General features: G+C 48.7%; 1 protein-coding gene across 3 annotated transcripts in view; it reads right to left on the reverse strand.

Moving 5' to 3' along the window:
* The window catches only part of JADE2 (jade family PHD finger 2), a 72,580-nt gene that overhangs the window by 17,151 nt on the left and 39,252 nt on the right, over window positions 1-16,177 (reverse strand). For all 3 annotated transcript variants that reach the window (XM_032124638.1, XM_032124636.1, XM_032124637.1), the window contains 3 exons: window positions 8,441-8,652; window positions 4,559-4,726; window positions 3,959-4,075 (listed from right to left, as the gene is read on the reverse strand). In XM_032124638.1, the coding sequence (XP_031980529.1) occupies window positions 3,959-4,075; window positions 4,559-4,726; window positions 8,441-8,652 (497 nt within the window). The remainder of the gene's footprint in view (window positions 1-3,958; window positions 4,076-4,558; window positions 4,727-8,440; window positions 8,653-16,177) is intronic.

The raw sequence follows: 16,177 nt of genomic DNA on the forward strand, positions 1-16,177 counted from the left end.
ACCCAGGGGTGAACTTTTGATGTTGCTGCTTTTAGGTATTTTTCTTTGACTTTTTAAATGAGTCTGCTGGTGCTAAAGCAGCTGCCAGGACCAAGAAAAGCACAGGCAAGAACTGTCCAAATCCTTCACTTACAGAGCACTCAAGGCCCTGCTCCAAAGCCTCAGAGAGCAGTGGGAAGAGCTGGATGCATCTCTGGCTGTACGAGCACAGCTCTAGGCAGCAACGATGGGCACTAACTCCCGCAGGCACCACAAGCAAGCAGATTATGAACTCTGACACCGTGTTTATACTCTTTAAAAACGGCCATTTGGTCCTAATTTCAGTCTGAAATTGTTCATGGAAAATAGCTGGTAACTTGCAAACCTCGACTCCCTCTGCTAGGCTTGCTGGCACTCGCTTGGAGCCATTGTGAGGGACCCACTGACGCTCCCTGTGCCAGCCCAGGGCACTCACCACCACAGTGGGCAAAGGGTGCCTGCCTTGCCATCCTGGCCATCCCCTGGGACAAGCCCTGTCACAGCCACCCACGCAGCTGAAGCACCGGCTCCGTTCTAAAGTATTTATTTTTGGCAACAAATGAGGGACAGAGGGAACCCAGCCTGACTTGAAGCTTCCAGATTTACTCAGGGCAGTCAGTATATCACACACTGGCTTTTAAAGCACACACAGTGGTGTCCCTTCCCTTCTGTTTCTGCCATCAGTGCTAAAAACAGCATTAACAACACTCCCATGTCTTCTGCCAGGACAGTGTCCTGCTAACAGGAATGACCATCACTCCACCTTAGGAATAAAGCAAATCCAATGACATTCATCCTGGATCTCTCTACTCCAACAGATGGCAAGCAGCACTTGTCAGGAACCGTGCCCAAAATGCAAACAGAAAATAATTAGGCAGCTCAGCTGACAGGGCAACAAAGAAAGATACCTGGTTGGCCAGAGCCACTGAGGGACCCTGGATAAACTAACAATAAAAACATATTGATCCATCCCGGAATGGCGTTGGAATGAAGCCACTTGTGGCGGGAGGGAGTGATCTGCCACACAGAATAAACCAGGCTCAAAAGAATACAGCAGTCCCTGCTTTGTTATTGACTGTGCTTCATTATCTTACAGCACCTTTCATTCAAGGATTTCAGCACACTTTGCTTATCCAGGCAAATCCATTCCCAAACAAAATTCTGAGAGAGAGAGGGTAAAACTGCCCCAGAGATTTAATGTGGGCTCTTAATTAGTCCTCAAATCACTCTTACTGGGAAGAAACAGAGATGATTTTAGTTGCCAAGGACATTCAAACAGAAGTTTAGCAGCTTGCAGTGGTGCTCTGCTGCAGTTTGGGGCTGGAGGGGAAGGAAGCAGCTCCTCCAACAGACCTGCGAGGGGAGCTCAGGAAGGAAAAATTAATTACCAGTGCTGAACACTGGCCAAGCCATCAGACACAACACTTCTGCATCCTTAAAAAACTACCATGTGATTTTTTGTGACCACAGATGGTCTGGAGCCTGGTAGAGCTTCTCAGCTGAAAAAGGCAATTTCAGCCTCACAGACTCCTCGGAGGATGCGGGGCAGAGGATGGCTGGGACTGGGGCAGCATGGGCAACACACTCTGCTCTCATCCCTGATGCCACGTGCTGCCTTTTCAGGACTACAGGCAGAAGACAGCTTTGGGAACCACCAATTATCCCAGTAGATAACTGCTTGCTCAATGGGAGAGGGCGGCAGTGGGCAGAGAAGTGATGATGAATGGGGGAGTGATGGAGAACATTTCCAAGGGCTTTTTCTCCAAAAAATGACAACAAATAGAAAGCTGGAAGATGATGACAGCAGAAGATTGTGCCCTTTGGAGAAGCTTGCCAGCGACCAAGAGAGCCCTGGCACTCTGTGCTGCCTCAGTGAGCTCTTCCAGACGCTCTGACAAGCGAGGAGGAGGGAGCAGAGTCCCAAAAAAGCATGGTCAGGACTCAGGCTGCACCAGAGCCTAGCTCCTGGCACTCTCTTTTCCATCTCAGAAATGCAAACAAGAAAATTCCTCCTGCATTTTGAGCTCTCTGGCATCTCCTGATGTCTGACCACAAGAACCACCATGAAGTAATGCCTTCCTCTTAACAGGAGTCAGGCAAAGGGTGTCTTCAGAGCTGCATCCCTGCACCGCAGTATTTTTGGCTCGGTTACGGTCCCACTGAGTTACACCGGGCTCACAGCTCTGTACCAGAAAGCAGGGGTTGAGTTACATGCAGCAGCAAGGGCAGAGGCACAGACAGCAGTGCAGAGCCCTTCCTCGGGCTTCTTTGAGTTTCTTTCCCTTTTGATAGTCAAATTCGGATGGGGAAAAACACCTCCACACACAGAGGTCCCTACAAAGATTTCTTGTGTTTGTCTCTGCAAATGTGGCTGAGGTGGGTGTTTTCTCAAGCTGCAGTGCTGCCTCTGAGATGCCCTGCTGGGATGACAGTCTTCTACTCCTCCAGCCTGCCTCCCAGATTTCACCTTCATAAAACCCACTTGGCCACTTGGAAATCCCCTCCTGGAAGCAACTTCCTTCTTTCCCCAGACCTGCCCACCTGCAGCACCTGATTGCTGCTGCCAGAAACAAACACCCAGTGCTTTTGCAGAAAACAAACTCCTCCTTTCAGAGCTGGGTCACAAACCCGAAATGCTGACGAAGGTAGATCCCACCTGTATAAACAGGCACTAGCAAAAATATGCTCCATAAAATATGCTCCACAAAATACGCTCCATAAACATGAGCTTTCAAAACAGAGCTCTTTACCACTGATGAGTACAGAGCATATTTACTTACCTGTGGATGTTAATTTACCCCATAAATCCTTAAATAAAGGCACTGCCTGCTTTTTTTTCACTTCTCCCCCTTTTCCTTGAAGTAAAACCATCCCGCACACAACAGGGTGGCCTCAGCAAATGCTCCAGTGACAATCTCATGAAGACTTATAAACCATGAGCTGCCAGCACATGAGGCAGCAAGGCTCCTGTTCCATCTCAGGTGACCTTTAATGCAAATCCATTCAGTCCCCGGGATCTCACGGCTCCCATGTCATGATGGCACTAAGAGGATGAAGCCTGAGAGACACTGAATTCTTTTTGATGCTGCCAAGCCTGTTTGCTTCCTTCCCTGCCCCTCTGTTCTTTGAAAGCAGTTGCCATTCTGACACAGTATCTCCATCTGGCAGGGTGAATAAGCACCCAGAGCCATCAAAAAAAATGAGTCAATGCGACAGATTTAAAGAAGTATTGTGAGATTTCATTTCAAACTATGGGGATTACTTTTAAATAGCTCCCTTTAAAGAACTAAACCCAAGATGACAGCACAAACACAGCAGAGCCTGCAGAGCTCCATCCCTGCTGTCCTTCTGCCACCAGCCAGCAGCTCCTGATCCATCTGAAAAGAGAATGTCTGTCCCTCCTGTTGTGGGGAAGGTGGGCAATCAGGTATCCGCAGTGGTTTGATTAGGTGTAGCAAAACAGAGAATGTGGAAATGTAATACATGGTAAGTACTTTATTTTCCAAGCCAGGAGGCCAGTGAGGACTATCCAACCCTGGTGCACCCTGATATCCCCCCAGCTGAAAGGCTGACCCCCTGAGGTTTGTGAAATACTTGGGTTATGTATCCCATGAGCATCTCACTTTCCTGGCAGCCTCATAAAGCCCATCTCCTGGAGGTTTCTGATCCAAACCAAGGTCACTTGCAGTCCCAGTAATTAGTGTCACTACAGCAACACCGCTGTGTTATGCAAAGAAAGTTAATCTAGATTTCTAGCACTCAGTGCATTAAATGATTGCAAACAACATCTGATGATGCCTCACAAGCTCTTGTTATTAGGTTTACTCAGAACAGAAATAAGCGTCATTCAGACCCTGTCCTTCAGCATCTCAAGATTCTCCAGTGGCTAATACAGGTACAGCCCCAGAGGTCTGAGTTTCTTCAGTGCCAAGTTACATACCTGAATGCATGTCCCAGTGCACTCCTTGCAGAGGCTGCAGGACAAAGCCCATCTGCTTGCTGGGATATGTGAGATCTTCGTAATGGGTTCCATTTTTTCAGGACATCCAATGCTAACCTGACCACAAGATAGAAGACAAGTTGTAAATACTGGCTACAGTCCCAAATCTCCTACAAGGGGCAGTCTGAATGAGGGATGGATTCTATTTCTTACTCTTCAATGTCACTTGTAATTTGGAAAAAAAACCCCAAACCCCCAAAACCAGAAACAAATCTGGATGAATACTGGTTTTTCCTCTGCATAAATTCCTCATCTGAGGTGTATCTCCGACAGGCATATAAAATTAGCTTTACTCTGTTCAGAGGTATGCCCCCCACCCCTGTGGCCTTGCACCCTAATTCTCTGCCCTCCCTTAATAGGGTGCCCCTTGGCTGCTCATTAAACACACAGCCTGATAACTGCCTGGCATTGTGTCTCTGGCACAGTTTGACGAGCCAAACTTCATTTGATATTTACACCATTAATGAACACCCTGGGTCAAGACCTGAAACCAGGACTGTGCCCACCCATGTATCAGGAGGAGGCTGGAAAACATCTCACTTCAGGTATCCATAAGGCACAGCTAACGTGGACCCATTTCGTCCCGCTCCGGGTGGGTTTCAGCGCCCCGCCCCTCTTGGGGCACAGCAGACACTTGGGCTGAACACCGAGGGCGCAGGTCCGGCACAGCCAGCTCCCGATGGGGACCTTCAGGATGCCATAGCACGCCTGTGGAGACACGAGGGACGAGGGTTAATCCCAGCAGCCCAGGATGAACATCCTCCCAGACCTCCTCCGTCACTCCCACCTTTCTCACTGCCGCTGCATCCCAATAAACAGCAGACTCAACGCAGCGCCAAAGCCACAGACAGTGAGCTGAAGTTCTCCCTTACTACCTTCCCTGCTTTCACATGGATGCTCATGGCAGATCAGTGTGTCCTGGATTTTAATTAAAAGCTAAGTATAAAAACGCGCCATGTATCATGGCAAGCACCTGCCTGGCTCCAGGCTGGGCATGGGCAGAGCCCCCACCAGCAGCAGCTCTGCGGTGCACTCATCCGCCTGCTCATGTCCTGCCCGTTCCTGACCCATGATGACTCGGAAAAGTAAGAAATGCTGTGTAAGAAATCTTCTGAGGTCACAGAGGGCTGAAAAGCCACAAGCCCATGATTGAGAAAGTTGACCACACTGGTTACAGACACCGCACAGCCCAAAGGGGAAGCAAAAATAACTACGGAAAGGTAAAAAGGGGAAGCCAATAGTCATGAATGTAAATGAGACAGGAGCAACCAAAAAGGATAATAATTCTTAAGGATGACACATCTAAAGGGGGCACAGACAAGTCTCCAGCCAAGAGAGTGAGAACTGAAAGACTCAGGATGCCCATGGAGCTCCCTGACCTGCTGTGGTAACGCAGGACACCGAGCAGCCAAAGTGTTTCATAAATATTTCTCTTGCGTACTTGGGGAAGAGCCAAATGATAAGCTGTATCCCATAATGAAAAAATACTTTCCACTTTGACCATAATTTATGACTTTATTAAACAGCTACTACTAAAGCCAGACAGTTTTTAACTGGCAGGTCCTGATAACTCACACTTAAAGGGTTTTCAGAGGGCAACACACACTGCCTGGGGCACTAACACAGGGCTGTGTCACTATTTAAAGCGAGGAAATGTAATTAATCCTACATCTGGCTGCTCTGACATCCCTGCAGAGGGCAAGCAGCCAGCGTTGACAAGGACCCCCAGCACGGGTGGCTGCAAACTGAGCCCAGGCATTCATCAGCTCCATTTCTTGAAGTTTACCCCCAAAAAGAATCACTTTTCCTCCTGCTGCTGCAGGTCATTGATACTCCAAGTGCCAGTGCTGCAGGTGGGGACAGGAACAGAGGGGGCACACAGAGATGTGTGAGTGTGGGAAAAGCACATCTTCAGTCTTTACTGGCCAAGAACAGACTATAACACGGCTTTTGGTTGCCCCAAATCACAAACTGACTCTTACAGTGATTTCCAAGGGGTAAAAGCCAGTTTGTGAACAGATTATTGGAATAACAAGGAATTAAGAAAGGAAATATTATTGCTGTGAGTCTACACAGTTTAAAGAGACTTAACTGTGTGTTTCACAGTGTCTCCAAACCTGACAGATCAATAATTTCCGGAACACAGTTGTATAAAACATGTGATTTAGTGCCAGTCAAGAATCAGCCTGATACGTACTACCAGCAGAATGAACTGGCAGACTGATCTCAAAATCCAGGGGAAAGCAGGCATTATGACCAGGTGCCCATCACTAGCAGATTCTTGGATCTTGGTTATTTATTTCTAGTGATTTTAGTGCAGCTGCAGGTGCAGTTCTGCTCCTGAGAAGCAAATACAGGGCTTCTGTCCCAGACAAGGAGCGGCTCTAGAAACAAGGTGCATTATCAGCTAAACACACTCTTCCAAGTCCAGCACCAGGCAGAAGGTGCTCCAGAACCATGAAGCCAGAGGAATGCTGAATAGGAGCAGAGCAGCTATTTTTATTGCTGCATCTCTCTGGGGTGCAACATCACTGAGAACAAGATGCCAAAAAACCAAGGAGGACGCCAAGCCATAGACAAGCTTGGTGTGGTCCACGGAACAGAAGGCAGGTTCAGCCATGTGCCCACACCAGGGAAAGGGAATTCAGTGATGACAGGCCCATGGCATGGTGGCTGGAAACTGGAGGTGGATCATTCCCATGCTAAACAGAAGTGTGATGCTGTCACTGTGAGAGCAATGAACTGTGATTTAGCAGCGGGGGGCACAGTTCCACCTCGCTGACAATCTGAAAAGGATGACTGCATGTGCTTTCTAAAAGCTTCACTCCATAGGAATTAATTAATAGCAAGCCTCATGGGCTTGTGATACGCAGATGAGTACAACAGTATCTCCTGGCACCGTAACCCACCACCATGTCTTGGGCCCCTTCCCGATGGGATGCAGGAGGACACGGCATGGCTCTGGTGAAGCCCATGGCACCAGCACCCATATGCCCGCAGGAAAGCCTCATTCCCAGCAGGTTTTGGATGTGGTGTTGGCAAAGGCACGGTGCAGGTTAGATAACTGTGATGCCACACAACACCCTGCACTGTGGCTCTGGACTTTGCGGCTTAGGGTGTAAATCGAGGCACAGATTAAATCACGAGCAGCTTATGGGCTGGCAAAGGGCTTAGGGCTGGACTTTGCTCCCTGAAAACAACTGAAAATCCCTCTTTTCTTCCAACAGCCTTAAAATCCAGGCTGCTGTGTCCCCTTCTGCAGCACTGGGGCTGCTGCTTGAAGTGGAGCCCACAGGGTGCCACAGCTCCCCGAGTCCCTGCTGTGGCTCACAGCCTGACATTGTCACTTGGGCTTGATAAAAAAGAACCCAAGACAAAAAAAATACCCCGAACCCAACCCTGAATCATTCTGGTATTTTGTGGAATCTGATTCACTGATGGAAACCATTCAAAACACCCACCTCCGGCAACTATAGATATCTCCAGTGCTCTCCCACCTCCAGGAAGCACTGATGGAAAAGCTGCCCAAAAGATGAGCAAATGGCTCTCTTTAGAACTAAAAAACCCAAAACGGTTCACACAGAGGGTAAAGCCCAGGTGCTGCTGCTGCCATCCCAGCACCACATAGTGCTTCCCCTCAAAGCACAACCAGTAAAACCTCCCTGGGTCCATGAGGGACCCAGGAGACACTCATGTGGCTGCCTTCCCCTTGTCAAGGTTTCCCCAAAAGCAGGAGCCCACAGATCCCCCCCAGCAAGGGCTTGAAGCATTTGCACACAATTCTAAAAATAAAATTATTTTCCTCCAAGCAGCAAAATAAAATGAAATCCCACGCTCACACAGTGGGGAAGCTGGGACAGAAACCCTGCAATGTGAGACAGCACTGGTGGAGCTGGAAGGTCCAACCACCCCCCAGATAAAGCAGAGGAAGAGAAGGCTAGGGGGTCTGTGCAAGCCCACTCCTCTGGTGAGCACAGGACTGCAGACCCACATCCCACCCAGCCACTAGCCAAGTCCTGCACACAGTGCTAGTCACCCCAGGGTGCTAAAGATCCCACTGGGGAGCAAAAAAATGGGGTAAAGAAGAATAAGCACATTAAAGAATGAGGAGACATAAAATATCACAGAGACCAGAGAATAAGGAGGAAGGGGCAATTCAACTTCTGGCTGTGTGTTTCTGTGGGCACTTATAAATGGTTAGGACTAAGAAAGTAAGAAAAACAAATCTGCTATCAGCCAGCTATCCCAGACCCCACTGCTATCCCCACTCTACCGGAGCCACACTGGGGATTTAGGAAGGAAGGAGTCTACAGCAGCCCAGGGGAGCGGCTGGGTGGGGATGGGAGGAACCCGGAGGAGGAGGGTACCAGAGTGTGATGAGCAGAGCCAAGCGCTGCCACCCGCCCTGCAGCCGGGGCTCACCTGGTGCACGCAGACATTGCACTTGTCACAAAACACCATCTCGTTGCCGTCCTCCCCCTCTGGTGAGCGGCACACGTCACACACCACGTCCTCATCGTACTCGATGCCCAAACCCTCCTCAGTCTCGATGGCGATGTTCATGTTCTCGTAGCACATGGTCTCCAGCTCCTCCAGCACTCGCTCCAGGGTGATCTCGTCCAGCTCGGGCTTTTCTGCAATGCAGAAGGCAGAGCATGAAGGCAAAGCCACTGATGCAGCTCCAGCACAGGCGCCCACCCGCTTTTGGGGAGCGTTTTGCCAGGGGCTGAGCATTTCAGATGGCAACTCAAGAGGCAAATCCACAGTGACGGTAAAAGCAGCGATTCGGAAAACGGCTACTCCTAACTCGGGATGCAGTTTATATTTCATAGACAGTAACAAAATATTGCTGCTGGCTGAGAGGAAGGAAACCCATTCAGCTGAAGCAATGCGGATAATTGGGGCTGACAGTTTAAATGTTCAAGGAGACAAGTTTTGCAAAGATGCTTTCTGCAGCGAGGGCTCAGACAAGCTTTGGCAACACAAAGTCAGTGCTTTAATTGTTAAGACTGAAAATCGACCATTTTAAGGCCAATTAAATGGAAGAGTAAAACCAAAGCCAAAGGCAGAAATTAAGGATAAACAAGGGGGTTTTTTGTGTTTGGGTTTAGTGAAATCAGGAGGTCAGACCCAGGTGGGTCTTTTGCTACTCCCATACAGGACCTTTAATGGAGAGAGGTGGCAGAGATGCTTTACCAGAGCTTTCTCCACAGAGACAACCAGGAATATAAGGTCAATAACCAAGAGAGTTTTTTTAGCGCAGAAATCCCTAGCAGTGGTATACCCAGCTGCCTTCAGATGGGGCATGCTGCTGCCAGGAGCTCAGCAGCCCCAAAATGGTGCCACACTGAAGGCTGGTCCCCGAAGTGCTTCCTCCCACCTACACACAAAGATCCTAGTGCCACAAACGCAATGTGAGGTCACTCCAGGCAAGGAAAAAAATCTGTCATCAGCAGCAGTAAGGTTCTCTGTGAAGGGTTAGAGGCAGAGTTAAGCCCCCACCACACCCTGTCTCCCAATGAGCACTATCTCATCACAGGAGAAGGCACAGAGACAACAACAGAAGTACCAGCAGGATGCAATACAAAACAATTAGACTTTGCAGTTAGTTAGTGTGAATTATCCACAACTGGCCAGACAGTAGAGGAACACGACCCAAACTGTTGTCCACCCTCCTTGATGCAAAGCAATGGGAGAAAATACCTCATTTATGAGCAGAGACAGAGAAAAAAAGGCTTGAGGAAGAACTCATAAAGAGCAGTTATTAATTAAATATTCTGAGAAATATTTGGCATCCTGGGCATCTCTCAAGCCACAGTATGATGCCCCTGTCCTGGGCTGAACTCTGGGCTGCTGAAAAGCCCCCAGGGATGGGGTTGCAGGGGTCCCAGCACCTCTGGCTGGATGGGGCTGGCAGAGGCTGCATCTTTTCCCCCACAGCCACTGACCAATTGAAAAAATTCTGTCAAGGGGGAAAGCAACACATAGGCGGGCTCGGCAAGCAAACATGCCATTGTCTGCCTTTTTAAGCTCTTCCCCAATGTTTCACTGGCACGGTTTCCCTTGGCTTGACAAGTCTCTGCAAACATCCAGCCTGGCATTTTACACGTCTATGTCGAGTCTGAGATACCATCTAAGACAGACACCACTGTTCCCTATCACAGCCCTTTCAAGAGCTTGGGCTGCTGTGCTGCAACATGCCAAGGAACCTGCTGATACCTGTTTGATTCCGGAGCAGCCCCGGCGATAGGTGCAGGATCTCAGCTCCAGGCTGGCACAGGCTGCCTGGGACCTCTGGAGCTCAGCAATGCAAAGCATCCTGCACTTGCACAGCGAGTTCTGAGCACCAGGGCTGGGATGGAGCCACCATCTTGCTCTTGGCATAGTGCCGGTTGGAGGCGGCAGGTCAGGAAGCACAAAATCATGGAAACGTGGAACGGTTTGGGCTGGAAGGGACCTTGAAGATCTTCTTGTTCCAACACCCCTCCATAGGGAGGGACAACTTCCACTATCCCAGGTTGCTCCAAGCCCTGTCAAACCTGAACTTGAACACTTCCAGGGATGGGGCATTCACAGCTTCTCTGGGCAACCTGTGCCAGAGCCTCATCACCCTCACAAGGAAAAATTTCTTCCCCATGTCTAATCTAAATCGATCAATCCTCTTTCAACTCAAAGCCATTCCCCCTTGTCCCATCACTGCCTGCACGTTACAGAGAAAGCCAGAGCATTATTTTTGCCTTAATGGAGTCCCTTTATAAACACACCACCTGAGGTGCACTTGCTCAACATGACTTTATATGAGTATTAAACCAGTCCAGCAAGAATATCCTCCTCTTGGTCAGGGTTTCAACTTCCCATCTGTGACTATGAGCCTGGGCACCAGAGTGTCAGTCTGGAGTAACTCCATTCCTCCCAACCTGTCAGGCTCTGCTCTTCTAGAAAGCAAAATGACCATCAAGGTGTTCCCAGTGCTTTTCCCCATACACTTTCCAGAGCTGCCCTGTGCTCATGGGAGAGGGCTGGCAGCTGCAGGCAGCATGAGGAAGGAAAGGAAGGGGGTTTTCCACAGGAATCATGAACCCAACCTTGCCCAGGGTCAGGGTCACGCTGGCATTGCCACTGTCCCACTTCATCTCAAGTGGAAAGAATCAGCACCCATCCTACCTCCTGAATTTTCCATCATCACCTGGTTAACCCTGGGAAGAAAGTTCATGCTTTCTCAAAACTCCTGTACCAGAGGAAGACCAGAGCCAGAGGGAGACCAGCGCCTCAGTGGGGTTCCCTTATCAGCCTCTGTGCCGTGCAGCTGTTACACCATTACCTGGGGAAATATGGATCAGTCCCTCCCGCGCACACGCACGCAGGCGCTCTCACACTCCATTGAGATGTAATTACATTAGGAATGCGTTTGCCAAGCGTCATCCCAAATACCTCAGAGCTTATTGAATTGACAATTGCACTTGATGGGGATGAAGCGATTAATCGTTTATGAAACACTAAACAATGGGGCCTGGGGGTGAAGTGCTTTTTCCATTTGTGCTCCATTTATCTCCTTCTGTATCACATGAAGTTTGTGCTACTGAACTCCATTCATAAAATTGTCATCTTTTTGGCTGCAAAAACTCTCTCCTTATTGATCGTGGCCAGCTAAACAGCAAACAGAAAAATTCTCCACCAAAACACTCCCTGTGTACATGCTCAAGTGACACTGTTATTGTCCCCAGAGAAGGAAAGTAAAGACACAGACACTGATCTTGGTTACAATGCACAAATCCAGCAATGACCACATTTGGGACCATCACCAGGTCAGTGGACTCCACCTGCTGACCAAGAGAATGGTATTTTCACCTGGTTAAGGTGTGCCAAGGTCTCAGGCAAGAAAACAAAGCTTTTCTGAGCCTCCACAGAGAAGGGCAGTGATAGGCATAAACTTCTTCAGAGTTTCTGTCTGGACGGACACAGGCAGAGGTGAGACTTCAATCTCATGCCAATATAATCACTGGCGATTTGAAGCCACGTTCAAAACACTGACACAGGAGGAGTATGTCCCATCACCCCTTCCAGGAGACCCCTTACACCCTTTTCCCATTAACACTGAGTGCATTAACAATGATGGGTTTTGATGTGGCCACCCAGCCTCCCTGGAATACCCTGGTATTGCCCCACAGCGGGAAGGGCTGTAATCCAGGGAATGATGCCTCCCATGGCATCTCAGACAAGAAAAACTGTCCCCTTTTTGCACAGGGCAAGATGCTGGGCAGTAGCACCTTCCCAAATAAAGGAAGCATCAGAATATGGGACTTGCTTCAGAAATGGAAGAGAAGAGGTGACAGATGATGATGCACTACAGGAGGTCTCCAGATCTTATTCATGAAAGGAAACCCTGAAGGAACTTTGCTCCAAACAAAATCGCTTCCCTGTGTGTCTGCGTCAGGGTCTGCCATGATCCCTGCAGCTCCACAGCCACCCAGCATCCCCCTTATCCCTTGGGAGGGGCCCAGCCCAACTCCACAAAGCTCAGCCCTTCCAACTGCCTGTACAGCACCTGGAACACAGAATTTAAACACTTTATCCCAAAGGGGCTGGGATTACTGGGCTGGCACTGAAGCCACAGCGCCGCGCCTGGGAGAAGTACCAGGCACATCCCTTTACACAACGCCGCCCTCCGTTATAATTATTTCTGTAATATTGTAATTTATGTGGCATGAAGGAGCAATATTCTTCTGCTAAATGAATTCTCAGCTACTCCTTGTCGTGATGTGAGCCAACTCACTGCGAGGGGAGGAAAAAAATAGCTGGAGAGCCACCTTTCACAAAATAGAGACCTATTTCTGACTGAACTGTACTCCACTAATATCAATTTACTGAAACAATAAATCCTTTCCCCCTGTGGAGAATACCTGGAGATAGAAACAGCTCATGAACAAACAGCTATAAGGACTGCAGGCTGTGCCATTCGCTGATTCACAGACTATAAACCTGGGAGTCTACTTTTCAGGAAAAATATATATATATATACAAAAACAAGCAAAATCACTGCTTTTGAAAATAATAGTAAGAAAAGGAAAGCACTTGTGAGATGATGTAGGCTTGTCTCTGACTATCTTTCAAAACCTGAGAGTGAAAGAATGACAGGTCCCTGATGGGATGGGGTGTTCACACATGGCACACAGACCACAGACTTCAGAGATCTCCCTCCAGCTCACTGTCCCTCCAGCTTGCCCCAGGCAAGTCACTTCAAACATGCCTGCTCTGGCATTTGTGGGGACACCAGCCACCCTGCCCCGGGCTGAGTGCCCCCCTGGGCACCCCAGGTCCTGTCCCAAGCATCCTTCCGGGACATCAGAGGATGACAGCCAACCACCTGAACACCACACCAGACCACCTGGGACTCCCACAGCCACTTCCAGCCCACCACCTGTAGACACACAGCCCTTGGAAGATGAAGCAATTGTACATTCATCTTTTATCAATGTTATTTATAAACAGACCCTGCATGTAAAGTGTGACCAACACACAAACAGTGAACTGAGCATCCACAGTGAAACTTACAGACATTTTGTTGCAAACACAGCCTGCTAATGCACTTAAAAGATTTACAGGAACCAATTATCACCCTTTCTGCCACCCACTGACATCAATTATTGCTCAAATTTAAGATGATGACAAAATGTTTCAGAAGCCACTTTATAAGCTGCTGCCTCTCTGCAGCGATGCTTGGCTCTGACAGGGCTGTCCTAGAACACTCCTGATGAAAGCCTCCTCACCCCATCAGCAGCAAAGCTGGAGTACTGCTGGAAACTACCGCAATTACTGCCAGGAATTTATGGAAACAGCAAAACAGCAACTTGATGTAAAAACTGATTGTACTGAAAATGTGGAGGTAAAATGTCTGAAGAGTCTCCCACTGATCTCCAACCCTGATAATCTATACATTACTACATCACATGCAAACAATTAATACATTCACTTACACGTGGTATCGATTTTCTGTATCTCTAAGGGGCTAACTAAGCTCAGCTCCAGAGGCTTGTGGTGTTTTATAGAGGGGAATAGCTTCAAACTGACAGAGGGCAGGGTGAGATTGGATATTAGGGAGAAATTCTTCCCTGTGAGGGTGGGGAGGCCCTGGCACAGGTTGCCCAGAAAAGCTGTGGGTGCCCCATTCCCAGAAGTGTTCAAGGCCAGGTTGGATGGGGCTTGGAGCAACCTGGGATAGTGGAAGGTGTCCCGGCCCAAGGCAGGGGACTTGGAACGGGATGAGCTTAAGGTTCCTTCCAAACCAACCCATTCTATGATTCTGTACTGGGGTGGTCCTGCACAGTGGGACATGGACACACATTGGTGGGCGGCAGCTGCTTGGAGACAGGCTCTGCCTAGGGAGTGCCAACGTGCTGCCTCAGGGTGAAAAAGGGACTCCCAGAATCCCAAAAGGATGCAGTGGGATGGGAGCAGCCTCAGAGTGTGACACCCAGGACCGCCAGGGAGGGAAGCAGCCACTCTCTGAGGAGCAGGACTGACAGCAGCCTCTGCTCCACTGAGCACATCTTCCCCGGGGTACTCCACCGACTCCAGCTTATTTCACATCTACTTGACCAATCTCACCTCCGCTGAGGGAGGTATCATCTCATTAGTACACAGACATATCTCAAGTATGCAGCGATGAATTCCCCCTGGAGCTTCAAAAGCAATCCATGTGACCTTTGCATGTTCCTGCCATAAAATACCAGGAACACCTCCAGCTCCCAAGATAGAAGCCGTGGTGGGCATATGTGAGCAGAATACACCATATGGATTAAGTCAAGGGAATACTTAGAAAATTCGACTCTGCCTTCAGCAAAATTGATTCTGACAACAATTTTAGCAATTTCTTGAGGATTTTCCGTGTGTTTATGAAGTGCTGATCACTGCAAAAGGATCTTTCAGCCTTGGTCTTTGAAGTCTCTCTAGCTCCGCTCTTACAATACCTTTGGATTTAGTGAAGATCACAAAATACAACATAACATGTTAATATAAAAACGAAGACTTATGGCATGGCTCCTGTCTAAAAGGAAAGGCCTGTACTGCCTGGAGTGGCACGGACATTAAGCTGGCTCAGGGCTTCATTTAGCCTTCTTCAGATCCACTTTTTTTACTATCTCATATTGCAGCAGCAACAAATAAAACACTTAGGCATGCCTAAATACTGACTTCATCTCTAGCACGCAAAGGTTCTTTAAACAGCACATTTCCATCGAGTACAGCAACAGCTACTGAGGCATCTTACTGGGGGGTTTAAAACTATTTAAAGCTGTTTTATGTTTAAAACTTTTGCTTTTCATGTAAAACCTTTGCTTTCCACAGCAATTCCACTTAATTGGGAGAGGAGTCAGCAGGCAGAATGCAGAGAGCTGGAGCTATCTGGAGGTTTATCTGATCTTGGTGATAAAATTCCATCCCTGGGGTGACCTAAAAAGGACTGGAAAAGGCATGTGCTATGTGCTACGTGGATCCACGAAAGGCGAGCTGGATGATCTCATAGGTGCTTTCCAGCTCTCCTCCTGCACATCCTCAGGAGCCAGTCAGAGATCAGGATCCTTCTTTGCCATTAAATATTTTGGGAATGACATATTGTGCCCCTGGACAGCCCAGTGACAACAGTTCAGCCAAACACCAATGAGGAATTTAAACTTCTGCCTATCTTTTAAATTAATGCTCGGAGGTAACTCCTGACTCCTCTGAATGGGAGGAGAGGCTGCAGTTCTCTAGTTAAGTCATGTTAATGATCTTGGAGATTAGCAAAGCGGGTTTGGAAATCTCAGCAAGTCATTAATGGTGTCATTAATGTCAAGGGCTTCCGGGAGAAAGCACTATTTATGGACTGCCTTTGCACCAACCCAGGCAGCCACAATCCTCTTCTGCCTTGGGTGGTGAAGGGCACCCAAATCCCACCCTGGCTTTTCCCATCTGGGAAGCAGAGGGAGCAAAGTCCCTGCTCTGGCACAGCTTAGGAGCTGAGCAGCAACAGACTCGCTGTAACAGCTTTCCTCTATGAGCACCCAAACCCCATCACTTCCACGGGCAGGAAAATACATCCCCTCAAAGCAGCCTGATGACCTTCAGCCTCTATGGTGGGCACAGCTGCCATGGGTGATGTGACCATGGTCCTGCAGCCAGGAG

Source organism: Corvus moneduloides, chromosome 15 (assembly GCF_009650955.1).
Source record: "Corvus moneduloides isolate bCorMon1 chromosome 15, bCorMon1.pri, whole genome shotgun sequence".
Classification (NCBI taxonomy): Eukaryota; Metazoa; Chordata; class Aves; order Passeriformes; family Corvidae; genus Corvus; species Corvus moneduloides.